The sequence below is a fragment of the Schistocerca gregaria genome, chromosome 3 (genome assembly GCF_023897955.1).
Source record: "Schistocerca gregaria isolate iqSchGreg1 chromosome 3, iqSchGreg1.2, whole genome shotgun sequence".
Classification (NCBI taxonomy): Eukaryota; Metazoa; Arthropoda; class Insecta; order Orthoptera; family Acrididae; genus Schistocerca; species Schistocerca gregaria.
This window is the reverse complement of record NC_064922.1, coordinates 819,806,714-819,832,149: the sequence shown is the minus strand read 5'-3', so window position 1 is coordinate 819,832,149 and position 25,436 is coordinate 819,806,714. Positions and strand designations below refer to the sequence as shown.

The 25,436-nt window shown below is 33.6% G+C and overlaps 1 protein-coding gene across 2 annotated transcripts in view; it reads left to right on the top strand.

Moving 5' to 3' along the window:
- The window catches only part of LOC126354527 (homeodomain-only protein-like), a 348,066-nt gene extending 345,966 nt beyond the window's left edge, over positions 1–2,100 (top strand). For both annotated transcript variants that reach the window (XM_050004254.1, XM_050004255.1), the window contains one exon: positions 1,175–2,100. In XM_050004254.1, coding sequence (XP_049860211.1) covers positions 1,175–1,255 — 81 coding nt within the window. In that variant the 3' untranslated portion in view covers positions 1,256–2,100. The remainder of the gene's footprint in view (positions 1–1,174) is intronic.
- Positions 2,101–25,436: the final 23,336 nt, after the last annotated feature.

Here is a 25,436-nt window from a genome sequence, read left to right as displayed (position 1 = left end):
GACCGTATGAAGTGTATGTATCCTTTTCCTTCAAAATAGAAAAGCAAGTTTACTGCTTAGCATACCATCGAATTAAAGGCAGAGCAGAAGATCAGACTGGAGGAGCAGGGAGTTCAGCCGAATCATGGAAAATCCAGAATAAGGATATGTGCTCATCCTGAAAGTGAGTCCAGCGCCTTCATCACTTCGCCATGTTTTTGGCTCTGTAGGCGTATTCAAACTGTTTCAGTGTACCTAGCAAATAGGATTCCTTCACGATCTACGATGAGTATCGTGGTTTGAAATGGTGCGAGCTGAGATAGCCATAATTTACTGCTGATTGGGAGACAGCAGAAGCCATTGACACCATAGGGCAATTATAATAATTACATTATTATGTACCTCTCTCCAGCGAATATAGTCTTGAGCGTGTTATAGTTAATTTCAATAATGTCATCAAAGGTCTGGACATCATTTGAATCAAATATTAATAAATCAGTGTAACTCTGCTTTAAGAAGCTACTGTACTAAATGTGTCTTTTTTGTAAAAACTCTTTGTTTCATGACACACTTTCGAAGTTACGCTAGTTTACTTTGCAAACACTCTTGTCCAATGGAATTTAATTTGTCACAAGTTCTTTTAATAATTCTTTTTGAAGGAGTGAAAACTGCTTATCATTTCAGGCTCCTTCTGTAGCATTGTGCAAGGAACAAATTTAGCCAGTACATCACATTCACCATGTTTCCCAATTTTAATGATTTATCGTTCAAAATTATTATCAGATAAACTAAAACCTCTGGGAATACAATTTTACAGTTTAAACTATTGGTGCTATCCTGCGACCAGCTTGAAGTATTTTATTTAATGGATAGCACATTTTAATGATGTGGTACTTCTGCTTTGTGAAACCTTTTCCTACAATTGGATCACACAGGCTAAAAACTGCTTCATACATTATACAGACTTATTAATTAAGATTTCACATGAAATTAATTTGGTTTACCTTTAATTTGATTTGTCTAAAGATTTCACCGAATCACAAAATGCTTCAGTTAACTGCTCTGATAATGCTAGATTAAAGTTTGTTTGTAAAGGCTGAAAATATATGTTGTGACTCCCATATTTTAAATTTAATACCGTTTTCCATTTGTCAGCTCAGAAGAACTTCATAAAAGGAGAGGTGTTGTGTTCCAGGCTTGGTTCAACATGCGGCTGGCTGCCTGGAGGAAGGAGCAGGGATTGCCAGCAAGTTTTGGCCACTTCAACAGCTACTGATTCGAAATTTTAGACCCACTTCGCTCTAGTAAGAAAAGCGATGAATTAACTAAAGAAATAAGCACCAAAGGTTTATTAATCTCCTTAAAAGACAGCTACATGAATTCAGTTTTTTGTTGTGATTTGTTTTGATAGTAGATCATGTGTGAAAATTTAAGTGTATATATTTATTTATACATTACAGAGTACTCGAAAATGTGTTTTATACTGATGTTTCAAACTTTAGATGTATACATTTTGTAAATGATTTCTGGTACCTTACAGACTGAATAATTCAGAGTGAGTATCTTCATTTGACACCAGTATACTGTAACTAATGATTCCTTCTCAAAATTTATTTGTTACATCTTCAACTACTTCATATGGTGTCTCATTCTGCAGAAATACGACAGAAACCGTGGGTAAAGATTTATTTAGCATCCATAATCTCCCAGTAAGAGAAAACAAAATGGTGATAGAACTGGCTCACTCCTGAGACATGATCTATGTTGCATCATATAAAGGACAGCTTGTATTGCTAATGTTAACAATTGTCATGAGCGTACATATTAGTTGATTAACTTAGTATTGATGTACATTGCCTTTCTCCTGAATAATTTTCCACATCAGATAGAATATAGAACTATTTTTCTATACAGTTTTAAGAATTTAGTGTTATGTTAGCACAAATCTGTAAACTTTATCTGTAGACTAGTAGCTTAGGAAAGATTAGTTGTATCATTATTTGTAAATTACCCATGTTGTATGTATTCTAATGTTACATTAATTCAATTCAGAAGATGTACTGTCAAAGAGCTATATGTTTGTTAAAAATAAATACAGTATATAATGATTAGCAAATCAAATTGACATGTTTTAATAACTTTTGCCATTGAGTGAAATACTTCACAAATATATTGGTATTTGTGCTATGCTCCCTCTCATTGATAATCGTTTCGAAAGTGTAAAGAACATAGCAAGCCACTGAACATCAGCCTGAGACTTCTTGCTGTCTCAGTACATGAACAGCTCTTATAATTTAAGAATTTTGTATTTACACTTAATGAACATGACTATATTTCTAGAGAACATCGTAAGTGTTGCCCTGTAGAAAAGTTGGTTGGATTATAATTAAGGGCAAAACAAAAAGGATTACTCTAAATGTACCATATTCGACAGAAAACAAGCAGGTAAGAGCTTATACATATTGAGTTTAATACACAGTAAAAGGAACAAAAATACAAAATGATAAAACATTCAACATCAAATAAATTAGAAAAGCCTTGAGAACAAAAACATGCCAGAACAACTGTTACATACTAATGACAATCATATCAAATAACAGAGTAGTAAGTTGTCTAACACACTATGTTGCACAGTTAAAATTTTATCAAACTGTGTTGTTTGAGTGAATAAAATGGCCTTACATAGTTTTTTATATTTTTGTTTGATGAAATGTGAATACAAAACATTCATTAAAGTTTCCTCTCGTAACAGTCATGACTGACTTCATGCAGTCCACCACTATTCATTCATCATCATCAACAGTTCAACATCCACTGCTGAATAAAGCCTTCTTTTGCATTTATCAGTCGATTTTGGTTTTTCAGTCATACAATATCTTATAGCTTTTACACATTTCCTAATGTTATTTACCTACCTTCCTTGTTGTTGTTGTTGTTGTTGTGTCCTCAGTTCTGAGACTGGTCTGATGCAGCTCTTCATGCTACTCTATGCTGTGCAAGCCTCTTCATCTCCCAGTACTTACTGCAACCTACATCCTTCTGAATCTGCTTAGTGTATTCATCTCTTGGTCTCCCTCCACACTGCCCTCCAAGGTCTCATTTCAGTCATATCTCATGGAATCAAGCCAAGGACACCCTCAAACTATATATTCTTTATTAATCTCCATTACAGTCATTATTATATATTTCACTTCAGTCTGTTTCCCTACCCACTTCTTTGTTTCCCTTTATCTCATAGAAATTACTGACATACCTGTTCCCATTGTTTGCTGAATAGTACTCAGTTTTTTCCTCATAAGCAGTCCACATTCCTCTGTCATAGATGAAAGGTTTCTGTTTCAAGTACATTGAAAATTTTGCTATAAAACCACTATTTCACTTACCAAAGCACTGTTAATTTCTTTTTTCTGGCCATCATGTAATTGCTTTCAGCTGGTTCTTTGTTTCACTGTTAATGTAGTCAGTTTCCTTTTCTATGACATGATTATGTATCTTTAGTCTTCAAGATATTTTTGAATGAATTTTTCTTGTTATTGATCAGTTGAATCTGTTGTCTTATCTCATTTCATTAGAGGTTTTTTCTTTAGCATTTTGCATACTGTCACCTGCAAAATCTGCATTGCATAAAAATACTGTTTTAAATTATTGCTCTTCCACTATATTCATATAACATTTATTTCCTGAGATACTGGATTCCTTACCAAGTTCAACATAATATACATTTCTCTCCTTAATTAAATTCCTACAATCTGCACTAAACATATACTGTCTGAAGAGTGTTTTTCTTCATAGCTTCATCTACTTTTCAGCTGGTTATGTCATACAATTTTATATACAGATAGGCTAAGGTGGTTGCAATATCAGTGTTCTGACTGTATTTACTGTTCTACATCACATCAAGTCTTAATCAAATTGTATATAAAATAAATGGACAATGAGGGAAAATAGGATTATATTTCACAGTACATAAAAGGTTATTATTAGGTATTTTATGTCATAATGTAATACCTGAAATTTAGTTTCACTTTAAATACTCCTTCAATCTGCTTCTACTTGCATTCATACATTTGTCTTTGAGATATAGTTTTAAACTATTTTTAAAGATTTTAATTCCCTTTATTTTATTGAGGTAGCAAGTTTGTTAAAAAATTCTTTCCCTGTTTCATCAGAAGGACTCATGGTCAGTTTGAGATTTCCTCTTGGTCTGTACATCGTTATTAAGGACATGGTTATCATTTGTTCTCATAGTATTCTAATTTATATACAAAATGTGCACTGTTTTAAAACTATATTGCATAACAGCTTGTCTACAGGACTATGTGGATGCTGTTGCAGCCACAGACATCACCCCTCTGTTCTCCATTACAAATACTCTTTTGAAGTAGCCATCCACATCGTTTGCTTTTTTGTGTCTGAGCAAAATCTGTATGATTACATTTTTACATAGCACATCCATGTGCTTATGAATCTATGATTATTTGGAAACCTAAAATTGCTTTGCACTGTTGTATATAATACAATTTATTTATTGTTACAGTTAATATCATTTTAAACTCCATTTGACCCTACTCAGTTTAATTTTCTACACAAATTCTTTAGGAAAATATTAATGTTAATCATATTGTGGTATTACATCTGTCATTTCCATGCCATATCCAAAGTTTCCCACTGAAGAAACATTCTTTAGTTTTTTCTCTCAATATGTTGAAACCCATCATTAATATCTTTTAGGGTTTTTGTTATTTGGATATACTTCTCCTACTTCTTTATCGAAATATGCACATGTTGCTATTAAATTTCTTTCACTTGTGTTTACAACTAGTCAAGTTATTGTGTCTGAGATTCTTTAAATATTTGTGATATTGTTTTCAATTTTCTTGTTTACAATAAACACAACATTTTAATTTACTCACTGGGCTGTTTCTGTGTGATGGAATTTATTTGGTCATCAGGTTTTCTCCTCATTGGTGATGCCTGTATTATACCTTATTTAATCCTCTTCTAATTCCACTGCCCTATTTTTTACTCTTAAATGTTTTGCAATTTATTGTCCTTAAATAAACAGTAATAGTGTCATTTGTGTTACTAAGGTTAATGTTATTACCTGTTTAGCCAAAAATCTCGTAGGAATGTTTGGAATAGTAACAGCTCAGAGTGCCCTGTGACTTACTGCAATTGCACGAGTTCACTCAGTCCATCCACTGTAAGTTACACATAGCAGTACACCCTGGACATTTACTCATGTTGAGTAATTATGCCAAGCACTAAAAATTTCTGCAAGAAATATGCAGAGTTAATCTTCAGTAGAACTTTGCTTATCGCAGTCTCAGCTTAGGGTTGAGTGCATTTAAATCCGAGAGTATTGTTTCAGCATGATGAGTTCACATGGTGATCATGTGTCAGTGGAGACATCAAGTTAATACTGTCTCTTACCAGTGAATTACTCTTTGGGTATCTCATATGTAAGTGATTTTAAATATAGAGAGCCACAGACACACAGAAGTACTATAAGTTTGTGAGCACTCCATCCATATTTGTTTCCCATAAAGTGATCCAACAATATGTATACTCTTTGGATTCAAGCACCTGTTTCATACTCTGGAATCTAATTTTCCCCTTTTCTTTGTCTCTTTTTGACTAGAGTCATTTTTGAAAGATATGGCCCTCATAAAAACTATTTTATATTCAGTTACTAACACCATTGTGGTTGATAATGAAATTAGGTGACTGGTTGCTGCATGTACCAGCTCTTTTTTCAATATGTTCATTTTTTTCTGTAGAACACATTGTATTGTGGTTGTTCCTATATTTGTGTGTAATGCAATAAAAATATGTCATGTGATTGTACCTTTGTGTATCAATCAACTTTAATACCATCATCTTCAGTATCAGTCTTCATTTCAGTTTGCTTGGTAACAGTGGGAGAATGAGACTTTCCACAAAAGTAGCTTAGTTTTTGTAAAAAGAAACATAATATGCATATTTCACAGGATTAACATTACATTAAAAAATACCAGCAACGTCTTTGAAACTGCAAGAAAGAAAAAAACTATTGGCCTATTCAGCCTTCTTAACTATTTTTACCTTGTGGAAATTAAATAAGTTTTTAATGTTGAAGGACATAGTACACTGCTGTAATGAATCTCAGAATGAAGAACAGGCAATTGCACATTTAACTCTTAACACACTGTCTGAAATACAGTTACACTGCTTCTTAAATTTATTATATGTAGTGACTATGATAGAGTTTGAATAAAAAAGGTATTCATCCTGAAGAAAACTGAAATTCTTAATAATACATAATTTTTCCACAATATCTGTGGCAAATAATGGGTGTAAAAGACAACAGAGGAAATATAATTTGTTTATTCAAAGAATCACAGTTAATAGTAAAGAAAATACCAATAACTTGAAGTTAAAAAATGCATAAAAACTATGTATGCTGGTTCTAATAAATTCTGGAGCTTATTTCTATCCAACAAGTTAGTAATATGTCTCTGAGAAGTTCTAAGGGTTTGTAAAACAGATTAAGGTTCAGATTCATCTGTCTATTTGCTTATATGTCTACTTTTACAAAAAATTTGTGAGATCTATGCATGATTTCAGGCAAACATTAGTTTGTTGTAACATATGAGACCACTTTCTGTGAATAATGTCATTATTTTTTAGGAGCTGAACAATTTTCATTGAAGATTAACTTTGGTTCAGAATATAGAATTTGTCCCAGTCAGTTTTCTCTCCCAAAATTTTTTCATCTGAAAATGGAATGATAGCAGGATTTAGATGAATGCTAAGTTCTTATTCTTCAGTAGGACACTGGCAACATACTATATTGTTATGTAATGAGAAATAATATACAACTATCAGGTCTATTAATATGTGGTAGATTTATTGATTGAATGTTACCATACTGTAAATGGGAAGTAATCGCATGAAGTATGTAACTACATGCCATACCTTATTAACCAACAGATAATTTTAAAGATTACTTTGCGAACTACCATACTTTTGGCAGTTTTATCTATTTGTTAAGCTTGTGGCTCCTCTCTCGTTTTACCATCTGCCTCCTTAAATTCCTTTTGTTACTTTTAACTATTTACCATTAGTATATGTGATTATAATCAGCACATTCATATAATAGAAATGTTCGACCTCAGTTTTAAAGTATATAACACCAGATCTAATTTTGTGCTTAATTCTATATATGTAACTGATTTTGTAATTTATTTTAACTGTTCCTATCAAGTATCTTTTGCTATAGTGTAAAATCAGTAATTGTTTCATAACTTAAATTCTATTGTTCATCTATAAACAAATATAAATTCTGTACTAATTATAAGCATTTGGAAGACAAAATACTAGTAATCTTTAAGTATCTATTTGGCTACATTCGAAAACTTGTTAACAAAGCCAGCCCTTGATTAATTCCAAAGTAATTAACAGTTTTGTCAAAAATGTTGTTTGGATAATTATACATGTTAATTTCAATATTTAAACAAATTATTCAGCCTAGTTTTTGCAGTAGAAGAAACTCTTAAAAAGATGCATTTTGTCGTTGTATTCACTTAATTGAATGAGCTAAGTTTTAATTTTAATTTCTGTAAATTTATCTTTGAACAATGTGTAAGTTCAGTACCTTTTATTGTGAGGATATATATGGGCCCAGTTTTTGGTCATAAGACAGTCAGTCCACAGCCAAATTTCAGACGGGGAATCTGTGTTGCTTAGAATGACAACAATGCATCAAATTAACAGTGAAATAAGTGTAACACCAATTGGATATGTGTTAAAACACACGGTGTCTTCTCCACATATACCTTTCTATTCTTCAAGAACTGTGATCTTTGTGGTTAGGGTTTCACTGCTCATAGCTGTACAATAGTAAACTATTGTAGCAGTATGTGGAGGTTTGCCTGCAAACTATTAATGGGGGTTATCAAACGTTAAACAATAGTGCACTAGCAAAATAATTGTGTATTATTGGGGGTTTGTGAACAGAGAAATTAAAGTAGTGTGAAATGCAACTATGCATCTGTCGGCTACATCATTTACATAAAACAGTACTGCACGTCCACCTCCTATTTTTTCATCCAGAACGTCGACACTGAGGACAACAAACGAAGAAACAAAGTAGGCAGAACTGCTACAAGCTGAAAAATATTTACTTTTTTGGACTGTTTTTGATCTAATCTTCATTTACCTGTTAGTAAAATGACTTAAATATCACGCTTATTTTAGTCATTCAGAGATCCTTCAGACATTCACTTGAAAACACAATCAAATATATATATCTAAGCCTGTATTCTCTTGTATTTATTTGTGCTTGATTACAATAATTAAATTAGCATAAAAAGGGACTAGGATAACTTTCATGAGTCTATTAGTGAAATCATGAAATGCTGAAGTAAAATGTTGAAAGTCAATACTATTTATAATAATTAATACATCAAAAATCTTTGTTCCTGTGTCAACATTATTGTTGATACCTCCAGTATAAGAGTGCAGCTATCCATTGACAACTTACATTTACCTGACACCCAGAATTTTAGAAAGTTGATCCACACCATAGGAGATTAACCAAACTATAATTCATCCTATCCAAAATATCAAATAGAAGATATTTCACTGAAGTTCAAAACATTATGAAAATGAGTCTTTACATTGATTGTTCCCACAAAATTGATACACTGTTATACATTAATGAATGATATGTAATTAGCTTAAAATTTCACCAATCATCAGAATTTTTCCCCACCAATTACGATTTGGACTGTACAAACTGTCAGCTTTCCTTATTCCGGCTGAGAATTCTAGGACTGAAGACAAAAATTATTCACTATTATGTTACCTTGATGAACTAGAATTAAGAAACCCAGTTGAGATAATCTGCCTCTCTGAACACTGGTATACATACGTTCAGTGTTAAATGTAACAGGATTTAGGTTAGTGTCTTAGTTCTGTGAAACAGCTACGTCAAAGGATGAGGCTGTCCTATTCATATAAGATTATTTAATGTTTAAGAACATTTATGTTAATAAATTTTACTTAGAGCAATATATGAGAGCATCCATAACAGAACCTCTTCGTAGTGGATCTATCGTAATTGTAACTACAGGGAGCACCTACACGAAATTTTAAACTATTCATAAATAATATTGAAACTCTTAAGCTCTGTTTAACAACAAACAAAAAAGTAGTGGTCTCTGATGATTTTGTCATTGTTGCTCTTAAAGAGTTATTGCAGTCGGTAATGCTATAATTCAATTTAATTCCTATCGTGAATTTTCGCCATAAAGTAACTAATTCCTAAATCTTTATAATCGAATTTAAAGAACAGAACACATTACAAAACCAATATTTCATTGCTTTTCAGACCAAGGCATTCAGTTTTTTTATGTTAAGTGTTAATACTGATAAAAAATGTACATAATGGACATTTTTTTGGAATTTGTTCAGTGGGATGAACTGGACAGATTTTGACAGTGCACATGGTGTAAATTAAAAAATCAATGCATATATCAGTGATATTCTAGCATTATGTGAAAATGAATTACCTTGAAAGTAACTCAGATTAGATTGAAGTCTATAAAAACCGTAGATACTCGAGGACTGGAATTGCCTTGTTTGACATAAAGGAAACTATATGTCAGTCAGAGACGGCATTGGTGTTGATATTGTTGTTGCAAGAAATATTGTAGAATATTGGTATACGTAATCTAGACATAAAAAAAAACACATTAAGAAAAGTGGATAGTACAGCCCATGCAGGATACAGTGGCCAATGTGCAGTGACCAATCTTCGTCCAAAACACTAGACAAGTTCATTTATTTGTTTGGAAGGGGAGGCCGACAGTGTCTGAAACATCTGGACTAGACAGTGTTAGAGAATTGAGGCACACGCCCTGAAATCATTCTGAAACTATTTTTCAGAAACTGTTTGAGAAAAAAGATCATTATTGCTTTATGTATAGCTTTATATGTCAGGTTCAGTATGTCGTCTCATCATTTCGTTAGTGGACATGGTTATTGTGACATTTATGTGGAAGTAAGCACAGTGCGAAATTCGAGAAAGTTTGTAACGAAAAATACAGGTACCTATGATTTTGCTTCTGGTGCATATTACATAATATGAGGGACACTCCAAAAGAAATGCACACTATTTTGTTTTAAATCCATCTTTTATTCAATATGTTTGAAAGTTTTACAGTGTGTAGATACATCCTTTAGGAACAATATCTTCATTTCACCACATAATGTCCATCCCTCTCAACTGCCTTACGCCATCTTGGAACAGCGCCTATATACCCGCGCAGTAAAATTCTGGACCAACCTGTTGGAGCCACTGTTTGACAGTGTGCACAAGGTAGTCATCATCTTCAAACCTTGTTCCACGAAGAGAGTCTTTCAGTTTCCCAAAGAGATGATAGTCACATGGAGCCAGGTGAGGACTGTAAGGCGGGTGTTTCAGTGTTGTCCATCGCTTCCATGGTTTTTTTGACTGACATGTGGCCGTGCATTGTCGTACAACAGCAAAACATTCTGCTTTTGCCGATGTGCTCGAACACGACTCAGTCGACCTTGAAGTTTCTTCAGTGTCGTCACATATGCATCAGAATCTATGGTGGTTCCACTTGGCATGATGTCCACAAGCAAGAGTCCTTTGGAATTGAAAAACACCGTGGCCATTACTTTTCCAGCAGAAGGTGTGTTTTGAACTTTTCTCTTGGGTGAATTTGCATGATGCGACTCCATTGATTGCCTCTTCGTCTCTGACGAAAAATGATGGATCCATGTTTCATCACCTGTCACAATTCTTCCAAGAAATTCATGTCCACCATTCTCGTACTGTTCCAAAAGTTCGTTGCATACCGTTTTTATTGTTTCTTTGTGAGCCACTGTCAGCATTCTGGGAACCCACCTGGCACAAACCTTTTTTAACGCCAACACATTCAGTATTCTGCACACACTTCCTCTCCCTACACCAGCATAGCATGACAATTCGTTCACTGTGATGCGTCTGTCAGCCGTCACCAATTCGTTAACTCTCTGCACATTGTTTGGAGTGTGTGCTGAACGAGGCCTGCCACTGTGAGGACAATCCTCAATATTGCCATGCCCGCCTTCATCACATAACCTGCTTGCCCACCGACTAACTGTACTGCGATCGACAGCAGCATCTCCACACACCTTTTTCAACTCTTGTGGATGATTCCCACTGTCTCGTTTTCACAGGAATTCTATGACACCACTTTGCTTCTGGCGAACGTCAAGTGTAGCAACCATCCTGAAGAAATGCTGTGACAGCGCCACTCACGGGAACAAGTTGAACTAAGTTTGAAAACAAGCGGGAAGGATGTATCTACACACTGTAAAACTTTCACACATGCAGAATGAAAACTGTATTTTTACAAAAATAGTGTTCATTTCTTTTGGAGTGACCCTCTTATGTTGCAATGTATGAAATGTAACTAACATATTGAATTTTTCTTTCGACTTGGCTGGAGGTCTTTATCTGTCGCCAATCTCGAGAAAATTGATCTGATGTAGCACACTCATTTGCGATCGCGTCGCGCCAACGATAAAACCAGAGACAGATGTCCAGGACTTTCCTCATATTTCATAAACGGTGTGAAATATCGAAATGAGATTCTAACAAATAATAGCATGTAAAGAGGAGAGTATTTTCCGTTATGGTTGTTACACAAAACTTCATTGTCTAGCGTGTTATTCCACTAACTACAGACTTTCTCGATGATAGAATGCAGTTTTTAACGTCCATCGATACCTGGTGAAACGAGAAATGCTCTGGGTTTTAGAACAACACAAGTGAAGACATTAAAAGCTTATTTTGTACTGAGAATGCGCTTCTAAATTAGCTACTGATCTTACTTTTTCTCAGTTCCTGACTTAATAAACTTAATGAACCGTTTTTTCACACATAAAATAGGTAATGTGTTCAAGAAACAAGGCATAAATATTGCTTACAAAACAAACAACTCAATATAGAATCACATCCCAAAACTGAAATCAGAACCGAACAGATACCAACAATCTAGTATCTATCAGCTCAGTTGCAGAGATTGTGGAAAGCTATACATTGGAATGACTGGCAGGAACCTCGACACAAGATGTAAAGAACGTATCAGAGCATTTAAATACACTGCAAACCATTCAACATTTGCAGATCATCTAAAACAGGAACGCCATAAACCGAGAAATATTGAAACAGATATGAATATCATAAAAATTATTAAAGACAGACACCTCCTCCCTTTCCAAGAAAATTTCCACATACAAAAATCATTAACACAAAATAAACAGTTGCTCAATGATGAAACAGATATTGGAAGCCAGATCCTATATAAAATAATTCATGAAATTACGTGAAAATGAGAAGAGCCTTTTCCATCCTTAACCCTCTCCCACTCTCCCCCCTCCCGCCACTCACAATTTCGTTTTACTTCTTGCCCCACATCTTCTCCTGTAACTCACACTCCATCACACTGCTATACACTTACTCCCATTCACAACGGTTTCTCCCACCCCTATACTGAAGACAGAGAAAAATCTTCCATCACTACGCCTTCCCTGCTCTTACACAATATTTAAATTATCAGTAACATAATTAAATAGAATTACACACATAGAATAATAAATAATAAAAAAGGTTTTAGGTCAAAGACATAGTGGATCGACTACATTGGCAACAGCACACAAACCAAATCCTCAACACATACTTAGAAATATGAAAAAAAAAACAGAATACAATGGTGTTCAAAAACGTGTGTTGTAAAAAACACAAGAAATGTATAGCGCTGCAAAACAACTAAATAATAGACCAAAATTGTAAGTGCCTAACACAGAAAAACAACAAAGAGCTAACAGATGGCATTTACTGATGTAAGCGAAAAATCAAGCGAAAAATCACCATATGTACAAAATAACATATTCTTAATTAACTGTTTTTCGATCTAAAAGCAAACAAAAATGCAAATAATTTAGTTACAGACCGCTGATGATGCTTTACCTCAAAAAGTGAAACGTGTCTGGTGAAAAAATCATGCACTTTGTGGCTGCAATGACAGAACAAAAATGCCCTAAAAATTACACAATATTTCATGATATGTCAAAGTCATGTAATTATGTAAATCACAAGATCCATTTCAATAAAGTAGAGTACTATGGCGTCACAACACTCTGCCATACTGTTAGAATGTAGTAGTCTAAGAGAAATAGAGGGAATCAAAAGGAAAAGTCCATCCAGTGTGAAACTATCAGGCTTTATCTAAATAGGAACTAATTAATTGTGTGGTCTCATTAAGTTCATCATAGCATATTAATTTTTTTCTTTTGTTAATTGTGACCGATCAAAAAGAGTATTACTAGATAAATTACCAATTAGTGAAATTTTAAGGCTATCAACAAATTGTTTCTAGGCAACCCACTTTATGAAAATACTCACTGTTTGCCATTCAGCACCAGTCAAAGGTTTCCAGAAACAAATGTAAATAAAATATGAAGACATGTACATAAAATATATATATACACTTACATCTATACTCTGCAAACCACCGTGAAGTGCAAGGTGGAGGATAAGTCCAATTGTACCAGTTATTGGGATTAATTGTTGGTAATAGAATAGTCGAAAGGCATGCCTAACAGAAATGCCAAAATACATCATTGTTTGTCAAGCGAATGTTGTCAGTCACAGATAATATAAAAATACTTCACATACTGTTGTAAAGGCCAATTCACTCTAGTCGTCATGTCACATCACCTCAAAATATTGTGCAATGCATTTCAAATGGCAGTACCCACACTGGCTATCCTGTCATGTCACGTCACAGTATTGTCAAGGTTTGTCTGGAGGAAACTTTTGATGGCTGACATCGTCCATCCATTGCTGATCATGTGATCCACAAGCTCATTTCCTCCCCTCCTGATACATGGCCACTGGCAGACCGCTGTATTTCATTTCATCATGGTTTTTTGTGGTTGATAACAGTTGGTGGATATCATTACTTTGTTATTCGTTATTTGCTGTAATTGTTTTGTTATCTTATTTCCTTTGTTAAAATTAATAATAAATAGCGACAGTTAATTGGAGCAGTGAGACAGCAATCCGAATTGTACAACACAACTGTGCTAAATCACTTCTTCTCTACTACATTCGTGAAGTGGATTTTTATAGATGCCAGTACTGTATTCCATCTTTCACAATAAAATGGATTGCAACATGGTTGCATCTTGAAGTGAAAAAAGTACTGTGGGTAGAATCAGACTGATTAGAAGGTGGAATTTATTTCAATGTTGTCAGGCATTTTTAGTGTTACATAAGGAAATCCACTGAACCTTCAGACACTACAAGTTGTTTGTTTAAATATATACTTGTGCTATGTGTATTTGTTCTTAAGCAGCTTTCTGAACTGCTTGTAAAACAATTTCGCAAGCATCAGTGGTCAATATTTATGTGGTTTCACTAGTTGGTCCCAGTACAAATAAGGCATTTGAACAGCTAAAAGCCAAGTACAACATGTAAAGAATACCTACATATCTTGAGGAGAAAGTAATTGATGGAGATATGACTAAATAGCAAAAATTTGCAAGGACTGGCAATTAAAGTAACCTTAAACCAAATTTTCACAAGATGTGATGGCAGCTCTCTTAACACTATATTTCTGTTAGTAATTCCAGGTGTAGTATGATGTAACAAATGAAAAAAAGTAATGCTTCCACTTTCGAAAATATAAAAATCAGGTATCTCTTTCTCAAGCTGCTTGTATAGCGTGCAAAATTCACCTTCTATACCACGCACTTTATTTGTGTTACTTTGCGTTCCTGTCTCCATTCTGTAATGTACAAGCGACAAGCTGGAAACAATTTGAGTCCAGTAAACGTCTTATTCGTACAAATTTGGACTCCAGCATCCACTCATATAAGCTACCGTGTTGTACATGTGCACTTCGCGAATTAGAACGGTTGAAGATCGTCTTGCAGAGCTCGCAATTCCCGCGAAAAGAACAATCGAGGACAGCAATACAAGTTGGGATCACGTGACTTGACCTGACTTGACTTGACTTGTCATGAAGTGACGGACAGTGTGAATACACGTTGATGTGACAGTGCCGTAATGTTATGGTTCCAAGGGGCACAGTGTGAACTGGCCTTTAAAGAACCGTTGGATTGTGTCAATCTAATGACATTACTGAACCAAAGTGTTCTGTCATAATGTGTACAATGACTTTTCTGGCAATGTTAAATGGTAAATATTACAAAACTAGTTGATCTGTCCTGAATATCGCGACAATAATTTTTAATTGTGCCAGACACAGTAACATATTACTCACCATGTCTAACCATAAAGTTATTCACCATGTAGAGATGCATACTGTTATGTATTCGGTGATCACAGCTATATTCCTGCAAGCCACAGTTGTTCAGTTGTAAAATCGTGGCCTAAATAATTGCCTGCCACTGGCGTTGTGTGTGCAGTGTGCGATCCTTGAAGCCCTTCTGATTATCTCCGCTGAATGAGGATAATCCCCAGAAAACTTCTCAGGTTTAAGTATGACTTAAAATTGAAACAGTTAAAGCACTGATGGTGATTACTCGAGGACTGAGGTTGATGTACCAGACAGCGATACTCTAAAATGACTCTCAATTTCTCAGAAGATGATCCCAGTAGATATTATTGGAACAAGAGACATTAGTGTTCACTATTGTACACAACATAATTAATACTGAATAATTATGTCCCAGCGTCAAGTTAATAGCTTATTTAGTAGCTTTAGTTGATTAGAAAATGTGCTCAAAATTAATGGAACTGTTGAGTTAAGTTGTGACACCGTTTGCTAGTCACATTTCTGTGATGGAATGGGAAGTCAATTACTTCAGAACAGCACAAATCAGTGTGATAAGCAACACGACTATAGCAGTTACCCTCTCTGGTCACCACTCAGCATTTATTAACCTCTTTTACACACTGGCGTGCAAACCTTATGGACGAAAGTAACTTCTGCATGATAGTTCGATAAAATTTTGACTGTATACAGAGAAAACTGCTACAGTACAGTACGGAAGACAACTAAAAAATTACGTAGTGAGACGAACAGAAACCACACTTTCATTCAAAGACAATAATTAGACTGAAGTCGCCGTGATTTATGATGCTCCCCTGCACATTAAAAAGACAGGACATTGTTCTTACTAGGGCATATGATCACCAATCAGGGTAGTGAATGCTCTGCAACATATTCCCGTGCTCCTCACAATGTTGGTTTGGAGATGCAGTTCCTCCCCCAGAGTGAGTGACAATCGCTGAATGGTCGTTGTCGCATGTGGTCATGCTGTAATACGTCTCCTAAGCGCGTCTTATAAGTGATCGATGGAATTTAAGTCAGGGGAACGAGCAAGCCAGTTCATACGCCAAATATCCCCTTGTTCCAACAGTTCCTCCAACTATGTTTGCTTGATGTGGTCATACATTGTCATCCATAAAAATGAAGTCAGGGCCAAACGCATCTCCGAAAAAACTCAAAGGGAGAGGGAGTACAGTGTCTCAGTAACGTTGACCAGTGAGTACACAATCTTCAAAGCTTTCGAGATCAGTACGTCCTTGCGACATTATGCCCCTCCGCCCCTCCTCCGCTCCCCCCCCCCCCCCCGCATACACACACCAAGAAGCCTCGACAGTACACTAAAACTATCACGTTCGAAATAGCTGGACACACCCCCATGTTGTCAGAGGTGGGATCACGTAATGTACCCAGGAACATTGTTGAACGTGCTCGTGTTGGTAATCCAGGTATTATGATGTGGGGAGGCATAATTTTGCCAGGGCATACTAACCACCAAAGTCTTGTACACAGTACGCTCACTAGGCAGTGTTACTATGACACTGCACTCCTTTTTTCAGGTGAGCAATCACTAGGATATTTTTGACAGAGCTGGCTCACTCTTCTCATTTCGTAAAAAATAAATAAATCGCTCGTTTCACTCGCAGTTTTTGTTATTTTTTACGAAAATTCGAAAAGTTACCCAGATCTGTCAAAATATCCTAATTTTTCCCACCTACAAAGAGCTTGGTGAATGACTCATTTCGCTGGGTGAACGCTATTATTTTGCTTTCTAAGCTTTATAAGTACATGTTATAGATAAATATAAAGAAAATTTAGCAAATTTAATTAAGTCTAAAAATAGGTCTATCCTAATCATCATGAAGGCAAACAAATTTCTGCATATGAACGAGAGGTTCACACATTTTTACTTCATTATATAAAGGTGAAAGTAAGAAAATAAATAAAATGAATTGGTTAATGAAGGTAAATTATATTAAAAACTTCACATCATGAATTTGGTATCATGAAATTCAGTAATGTTATTTTTAAGTTTCTTCTATCCTTTATATTTCACTTTCATTTTTTCTTTTCCAAAAAATTCCAACTATCAATTAATTTCGAATATCTGTTTAGAAAGTAATCTTAAACTCATTATTGAGCTCTAGACAAAGTTTTTCTCCAAATCTAGTATTTAAATATTCACAGCTAGTAACATTATATAAAACATCTATCTATAGGTCACTTATGTTTTTTGATCTGTTTCGAGACACTTACATCGTTGACTTTCCTGATTAGAGTCTCCATTTATATAGAAAAAAATTATTAGATTTATATAGAAAAATTTTATTAGATTTTCAATAATGAGTAATTTCCATATGGTAATGTATCTTGTTCCCATATGGACTCAAAGCTTTCTTGTTTATTTCAACTGTGTAGATTTCATGTTTCTCACTTCCAATCAAATTAATTCTTCTGTACTGTTCTCTATTGTTAAACCAACAATCTTTGTCATCTTCTAAACTTATTCTGTTTTTAACATCACATTTCTTAACTCCTTTAGATTTTTTTCTCTATTTTGTCACCAACTTTACAAGCATACATTTTTGCTCTCAAACCACAAAATTCTTCCATCATTTTTCCATTACATCCATCTTTCATTTTTCCAACAACTTTCTTGTTTCTCTTGTGTAATACCATAAATTATCTGTTGCATAGTCACTTCTATCAAATTTATCAATCACTTATTTCATGTCTTCATATAAATCTTCAGTATTGTCAATATATGTCTGTATCTTCGTAACACAACTCAATAATTTCTCCATGTTTTGGTTTCATAGCTCTGTAGTGAAAATCATAGATCAATTCTTTAGACAGGTCAAGCATATTCATTCCGACATAGGTAGGCTTATTAAATGTGATTTTTGTTTTATTCATATGGATAGCAGCAAGGTTTTTAATATACATAGTTCTACCTGTAAAGTTTGGCTTTGCTATAAGTTTATCACACATTTTTACATCTGAAAGTAATTTTATATCCACTCTGTTTCTTATATTTTCCATCGTATTACCAAACACAGAATAGTTCATCAATTTGTAGAAACCTTTCTCAAAGACATTTGCAGTCTTGGTCCCCATCTGTGTGTTCAAATCTGTATATCTTTTTAGCCAATCAGATTGTTTAAATTTTAAAACTCTATGTATTTTAGTGAACTTCATTCCAAGAGAGATACTGTTTGAGGTTTCTATAATGGACAACATAATTATGCATGTCAAGCAGAGTAGTCATCAATTTGCTTTCCTTTGTCCCTGGCAGAATTTTATTTTCAGAAAGTAATGGGATTTTTTATGTAAATCATGCAATTTTTTGATATTCTAGATTTACTTCGAATATGTGTCCATCTTGAGAAGTGTTTGACATCTCATTTATTTTTGTACAATCAAAATTAGCATCCCATTCAAATCCACCAAAATATTGACTCATAATGTAACCATACAGATTGTTTGCATCTAAATATGACCAATAATTTGATATCTTTTTATATCAATATCTTTCAAATATTTATTATTTGTTTTTACATATCCCTTGCAACATTGTGATAATCCTCCTCATATGCCCTTTTCAACCATCAGTATCATATCATAACCATGTAACAAATCAAGCAGTTGTTGAGTCATTTTCAACACTTGATCCCAAGATAAACATGGTGCTGTAAAATACCAAGATGGATCTAAATCATATGATTTTTAACAAGTTTTTCTAAAATTTTCAAACACATTAGCTAACAATAGTACATCAGTTTTCAGATACAAATCGTGATATTCACCAACATTTTTCATGTTAAATTTTTTCCAACCCATTTTTGCATATTTATAATCTTCATCACTTATGACACAGTCATTCAGTTTGTCGTAAAATACTTCTTTGGTGGTAACTGTGTCTCTTCAAATTTCTTCCAAGAATCAATGTTATCATGTGGATATACAACTATTCTAATCACCAGATTAAATAATTCTGGTGACTGCAGGTCTGATTGTGCTTCAGCTGGCACAGAGAAAAATTTCCTGTTTGTCAGTTGATTCTTTTTCAAATTTGATGAAAGTTTGACAAGTGATGAAGCCATAAATTTAAAAGTGTCAACAAATCTCATTTTGAAATTTTTTGTATTCTTACCAAAACTGATATATTTATTTTCATTGTGTGGGACTAGATCTATCTCCTTATCATCATAACCAAGTTCATTCATTAATAAATGTGCATGGTATCCAAATAAATTATATAAATAAATAGATACAAAGCCAGGATGTTTAAGTTTCAAATTTAATTATTGCACAATGGAGCAACGTATTTACCTGTTAGATGATCGTGATGATGAAACTTTCTATTATTTCTTGTACATTGACATTTATACTGTGTAAAAACTTGTTATGTCTTAATTCTTCTTCAGGTGCAAGTGGTTTCACTTCTTCAATTTCAGAATAAACTTTTCCAATCTCTTCAACCACTAGCTTCATGCATTCTATGAATTTTTTATCACAGTTTGGAACCTATAAACAATAGGATGTTTATAATGTCCATATACATACTTGATGTAGTAGCAAACTCCGATTGGTTCATTGTTCTGATAATTCACTGTGTACGACTTTTCTGGATTCAGTTGACAGTTGTCCATCTTTAAAAGAAAACTTTCAAAATCAGCATAAATAACAAATGAAATTTTCTGTGTGTATTGATAATTTTTAAAATGTACATATGATCCTTCCTTTGGCATTTCTACTTTCAATGGTTTGTTAATTAAACAATTTTTTGTGTATTCATCTAACTTTTCCTAACTGTTGAAGTGAAGTAAACACATGTCACACATAAATGTCATCCATCGTGTTTTGTAATTTGACTCAAAAGAAGGTGAGATAAATTCTTTATCCAACAATAGTGAGATTTTCACCACTCTTAAAATTCAGCAAATTTGCATGCCTCTCCTTCCTACGTTTTGTGATTTTTAATGGATAAATTTGATATTTTTTATCAAATGAATAGACATTGATAGAAACATTAATTCTACTCTCTATTTTTGGAATATGGTCAACCACTACAGGAAACACAATATTTTCAAGTTTCTGACCAAGATCAAGACCAACATTTTTCTATTTCGTTACTCTTTCAGAATTTTTATCTACTGGATACAATTTAGATTTTATAGCTCACAGAAAACATTTTTTACATTGATACAAGCTTTTTTGTTTTTTTTTTTTTATAGCTGCAGGTAACTCAATGTCAGATATCCCCTCAGTGGAACATACCTGTTAATTGCTAGCTGTAATCTAATAATTGTAATTAATGTCCATCTTGACCCTTGCACTTGAAAATTAGGTATCTTTGCTAAAATATCTCGCTTCCCACTATCGACTTTTTTACTAAAATCCTTCTCTGTCATAATACTATAGTTTAGTGTTTTTTGTCCAAATTCTTCAACTTCATCATCTGTTTGGATTTTATACTCACAAAATAAATTGAAATTTATCTTGAAACGACGATGTACTCTCAGGCTGTCTTTCACAATGTTCAGAATTTTCGTCTTCACTCCAGACAAGATATGATCAGGTTCAAGTAAGTCTATACTGTTTTCAAAATGTATAGTTTGTAATCTGTTTGCAAATGCTTTGTCAACTACATAATCTGTAACTGTTTTCCTGTCTCTTGGTTCCTCAAATAAATCAGTGTAAAAGGGAAATAATACTTCTTTATTGGTTCTAGTTTACTGTTTCGCAAACACATCAGTAGAAAATGGAAATATTCTTTTCAATGGTTTATCTTCTTTAGTTTCGGCAAACACATCAGTGGATAATGGAAATATTTGTTTCAATGGTTTATCTTCAGTTTTCTGCTTTGCAAACAAATCATTAGAAAATAGAAATATTCTTTTCAATTACTACAAAGTCTTTGGCGATAGAGTCCTTGCATAAAAAGTTCTCAGTTTACTTGCCATGTCAAATTTGTATAAAATTCAGACCTTTCGATGACTACCTCCATCATCTTCGTCACAGGTAAAACTGACTGCTTTTATAACCAGTGGACGACTTCTCATTGGCTGCATAACGTCACAGTGAAAATGGCACGTGTGGAGGTGGCAGCTTCTGTGTCTATAGATTTTGTTTGTGCACTTTACCCAGCGTTGCCTGTAGTGCCATCCATCGCGAGGAATGCAAGAACTCTCCCTCTGCGCTCTTTCTTTATCAACTGCGCACTTCTATGCATTGCTGAGTGCATATCTGGAGTCTCTGTTGAAATTATTTTCACATAGTCTTATTTCAACTGCTTCCCTGATGACAGAGTCCCAATAGTTTGAAGTGTGAACAAGTAGTCTTGCTTCATCGAATAGAATCTTTTGTTTATTTAACAAATTTTTGCCATATTCGCAAGGAATGCTCTAAATTCCTAGTACTCACAATCCGAGATTATCTTTCATGGGTCGCAACATTTCCCTAATCTTCCTGGCTGGCTGAAAGACTGGTCTGATTCACTGCCGGCTCAGGACTCTGCGGATCTTGCTGGTTGCTGCACCACAGAATGGTAGCTGCATGATGTGTTGGTCCTCTTGATCTGTTCGAATAACGTCCTTCCTATGTTTCTTTTCCAGAGTAGATCTGATATCACTATCAGAATACCCTCTTTTTCCGAATACTGTTGTCAGGTGGTTAATCTCCGAGCCAAGATGATCCTTGTCCAAAATAGTCCTTGCTCTGTGTACCAAGTTATTCAGCATAGCTCTCTTCTGAGCTGTGTGGTGAAAACTACGTGCATTTAGATATAAATCTGGATGCGTCGGTTTTCTGTACACAGAATGTCCGAGACGTCCATCTGATTTTCACTCCACCAGCACATCTAAGAAGGGTAACTTCTCATCCTTCTCCACCTCCACTATAAATCTTATGTTCTGGTGTATACCATTCAAATGATCAACAAACAGCTGCAGTGCCTCATTGAAATGTGACCAGATTAAAAACGTATCGTCAACATACCAGAAGAAGCAGAACTTTTATGCATTATTTTCAATGGTTTAACTTCTTTAGTTTTGGCAAACACATCGGTAGTAAATGGAAATATTTGTTTCAATGGTTTATCCATCTTAGTTTCGAAAATCTCGTTATCGCCTCCAATTTCAAAATATGGCAATTTGTTCCAAAGATTTCGTCCTGCAGGACGTCTTTTACCTTGTGTCGACCGACAATGTGCTACAACAAATCTAATTAGATCAGCTTTGTTGCGTTTGCTGTAGCCACTCAAACCATGTTTCCTGCAATAATCACAAAGTTGAGCAACTGTGCACCTTTCCATTTTGTACCTTCCATTTAAAGGAACAGAAATTCATTACATTTGCAAAAGATAAGTTTTCACAAATCGATGGTAGTAATTATTATTTAATAGGTGGTAAGGCTTATTATTTAATAGATAATTAATTACAGAGTTCAATGTGCTTTCACTGCTTTAGCTTTCTTATTCTTCATGTAATCTAAAGTACACTTTCTTACATTTATTGTTATAGTTATCTTTATGTGAAGGATTTTTATAAAAACAACTTATATCTTTAATCTCTTGACAACATTTACATTTCTTTGTAGATATGGATGCTTCATGAGTGACAGCTTCTTTGTCATTCATCATTAACAATATTTTCGAATGTATTTTACTCGGAATCCGACATAGGTATTTTTTGTAATAATATTTATCAACATTTTTCCCACATACACAAGGAATTCGACTTTCATTGTAATTTTTTACATGATGTTTATTTATACACAGTCTACATATCGCTCTGTAACCATCTTTCGTGTATTTCTGTAATGCAAAATTTAACAATTGATTTGTCAGTGTTCCAATACTTATAAAATTTAGATTTAATGCTTTCTGAAGACTGCTGCAATGGTTGCTGTATGCTCTCCATTTATATAGAAAAAAAATTTATTAGATTTGTGAAAAATTTAAATTCTCTAATTTTTGTACAGTGTCTTTCAATATATTTATTTCTTTAGAAACCAATTCAGATGTTTTATGACAATCAATACCAAATAAAGGTAAATCGTTTGTACCAGCTCCAGTTTTATTGTGAATTCATTATATTTATAGAAAGTATCATCCTTGAAAAAATACTTTAATCCATTCATGTACTAAATGCAGACATCATTTTGCTAGCTAATCCTGGAAATTATCTAGTTATAACTCCTAGTGATTTGTACATAAAAGTAAGTTCACCTAATTCTGCATAGAAAAGTTCATTAAAGAATAAGAATGTTCTACGTGAATATGTGTTGACTATAGCATTTAATAAAAAAATTTGTCTTAATCCTGTAGTAGTTATTGGTTTTGGACACCCCAAAAATAATTGTAATGTTTGCAGATCTATTTTATGTGTGATATTGTGAACGAATAACACAACTTTGCCACTTGGTCTTTGATATAAACCATCTATTTTTTTTACATTTTGGTAAGAAGTTTAACCAATTAGTTATTAATTGACGTTAATTCTCATTTCTCGAAACCCACTTCTAATGAAAAATATACAAAATTCCATTTTCAAATAGTAGGTGATCAAATTTCTTAATTTCAGATAATTGTTCAATTGGTGTTGGTGACATAGTAGTAGTTGTTGTATTTACTTTTATTGTTGTTGGTGATGGTGGTGTATATGATTGTGTTCCAAACAAACTCTGAACAGCATCTTGAGATAATTCTAAATGTGAACCATTATAGTAAGGATACATTATTGATTCAAAAACGTCTGTGTGTTCTAAACCTAACGCATTTCCGATTTCATAAACCAGAACTTCAAATAGATTTGTTTGATATTTTGATGTATTTTTACCAATTTCCAAGTACCAGGTTTATCTTTAGCCATATGTAGCTCTATTGGATCATTATTCCTATTTGGAAAAAAGGATCATCTAACACGTTTCCTTTTCGATCTAATTATTTTTGGAATTTGATGACCAGTAAGTTTATTTAAATGTATTAATCTTTTACTTGTAATTAAAATATCAGTATTATTGGTATCATAAATAAACTGAATACCACTAAATTTCTGTCATAAACTAAAAGTTGCATCTGTTAATTCCAATACTTTTTAGTTGCTCCTTTATAATACCATTTAATATTCTTTTTATTCCATTTATACATACTAGTTCTATAACTATCGAACGAATCTTTTACACCACATCTAGGTCTGTTCATGAAATGTAAAGTTTCTTCACTCAATACACCAGTAACTTCAAGTTTGTTTGTTAGTTAAAATAACATTCTCTTAATAATTCATCATTCACTTTGGTTATTTCAGTTGTTGATAGAATATTCAAGTAACCAAAATCAATTAAATATTAAACTGCTTTGTTCTTTTCATCAGGCCTCCAGACTAAGCCTATCACAGCTACTGCTATTTTCGCAAACAGTAATAGCAGAAGTATCTTCATTTATATAGAGTTAAAATAACATAATTACTCTAAATCCATTTAGTTATTTTCATTTACAATTCAACTCTAATCATCGTCAGACTCATAATCAATTTGGGTTTCAATAATTATTTTAATATTTCTTCTATACAATGGAAAATTATTTCTTTCTGCTAGCCACTCATCAATACACTCTTTGTGAAAAATGTGATTACACTTTGTTTTTACAAATTGATAATTTTCATCACTTAAACATATAGAACATTAAATATCGGCAGGCTGTTCAATTATTTTATAAGGATGAAATATTTTTAGTAAGAGTGAATCTGATATGTATTGATATTTTAAAATGTTATTGCAATTAACTTTATCTTTAAATTCTGTAATGAAATTTTCAGATAACTATTGCTCAATTGAAATTACGTTCGAGTCTAATTTGTCTTGAAATTCTCTGATGAAATTTTCAAATAACTCTTGCAAATTTGATATATTTCACAATTAACTATACTCTGAAATTCTCTTATAAACTATTCAGATAATTTTTGAATTGATGGCATTGAAGTCCAGTCTAATTTGTGTTTAAATTCTCTTGTAAAATTTTCAGAGAATATATGGTATACCTTCCCAATTTACTTTATCTTGAAACTCTCTAATGAATCCTTCAGACAATACTTGCTCAGA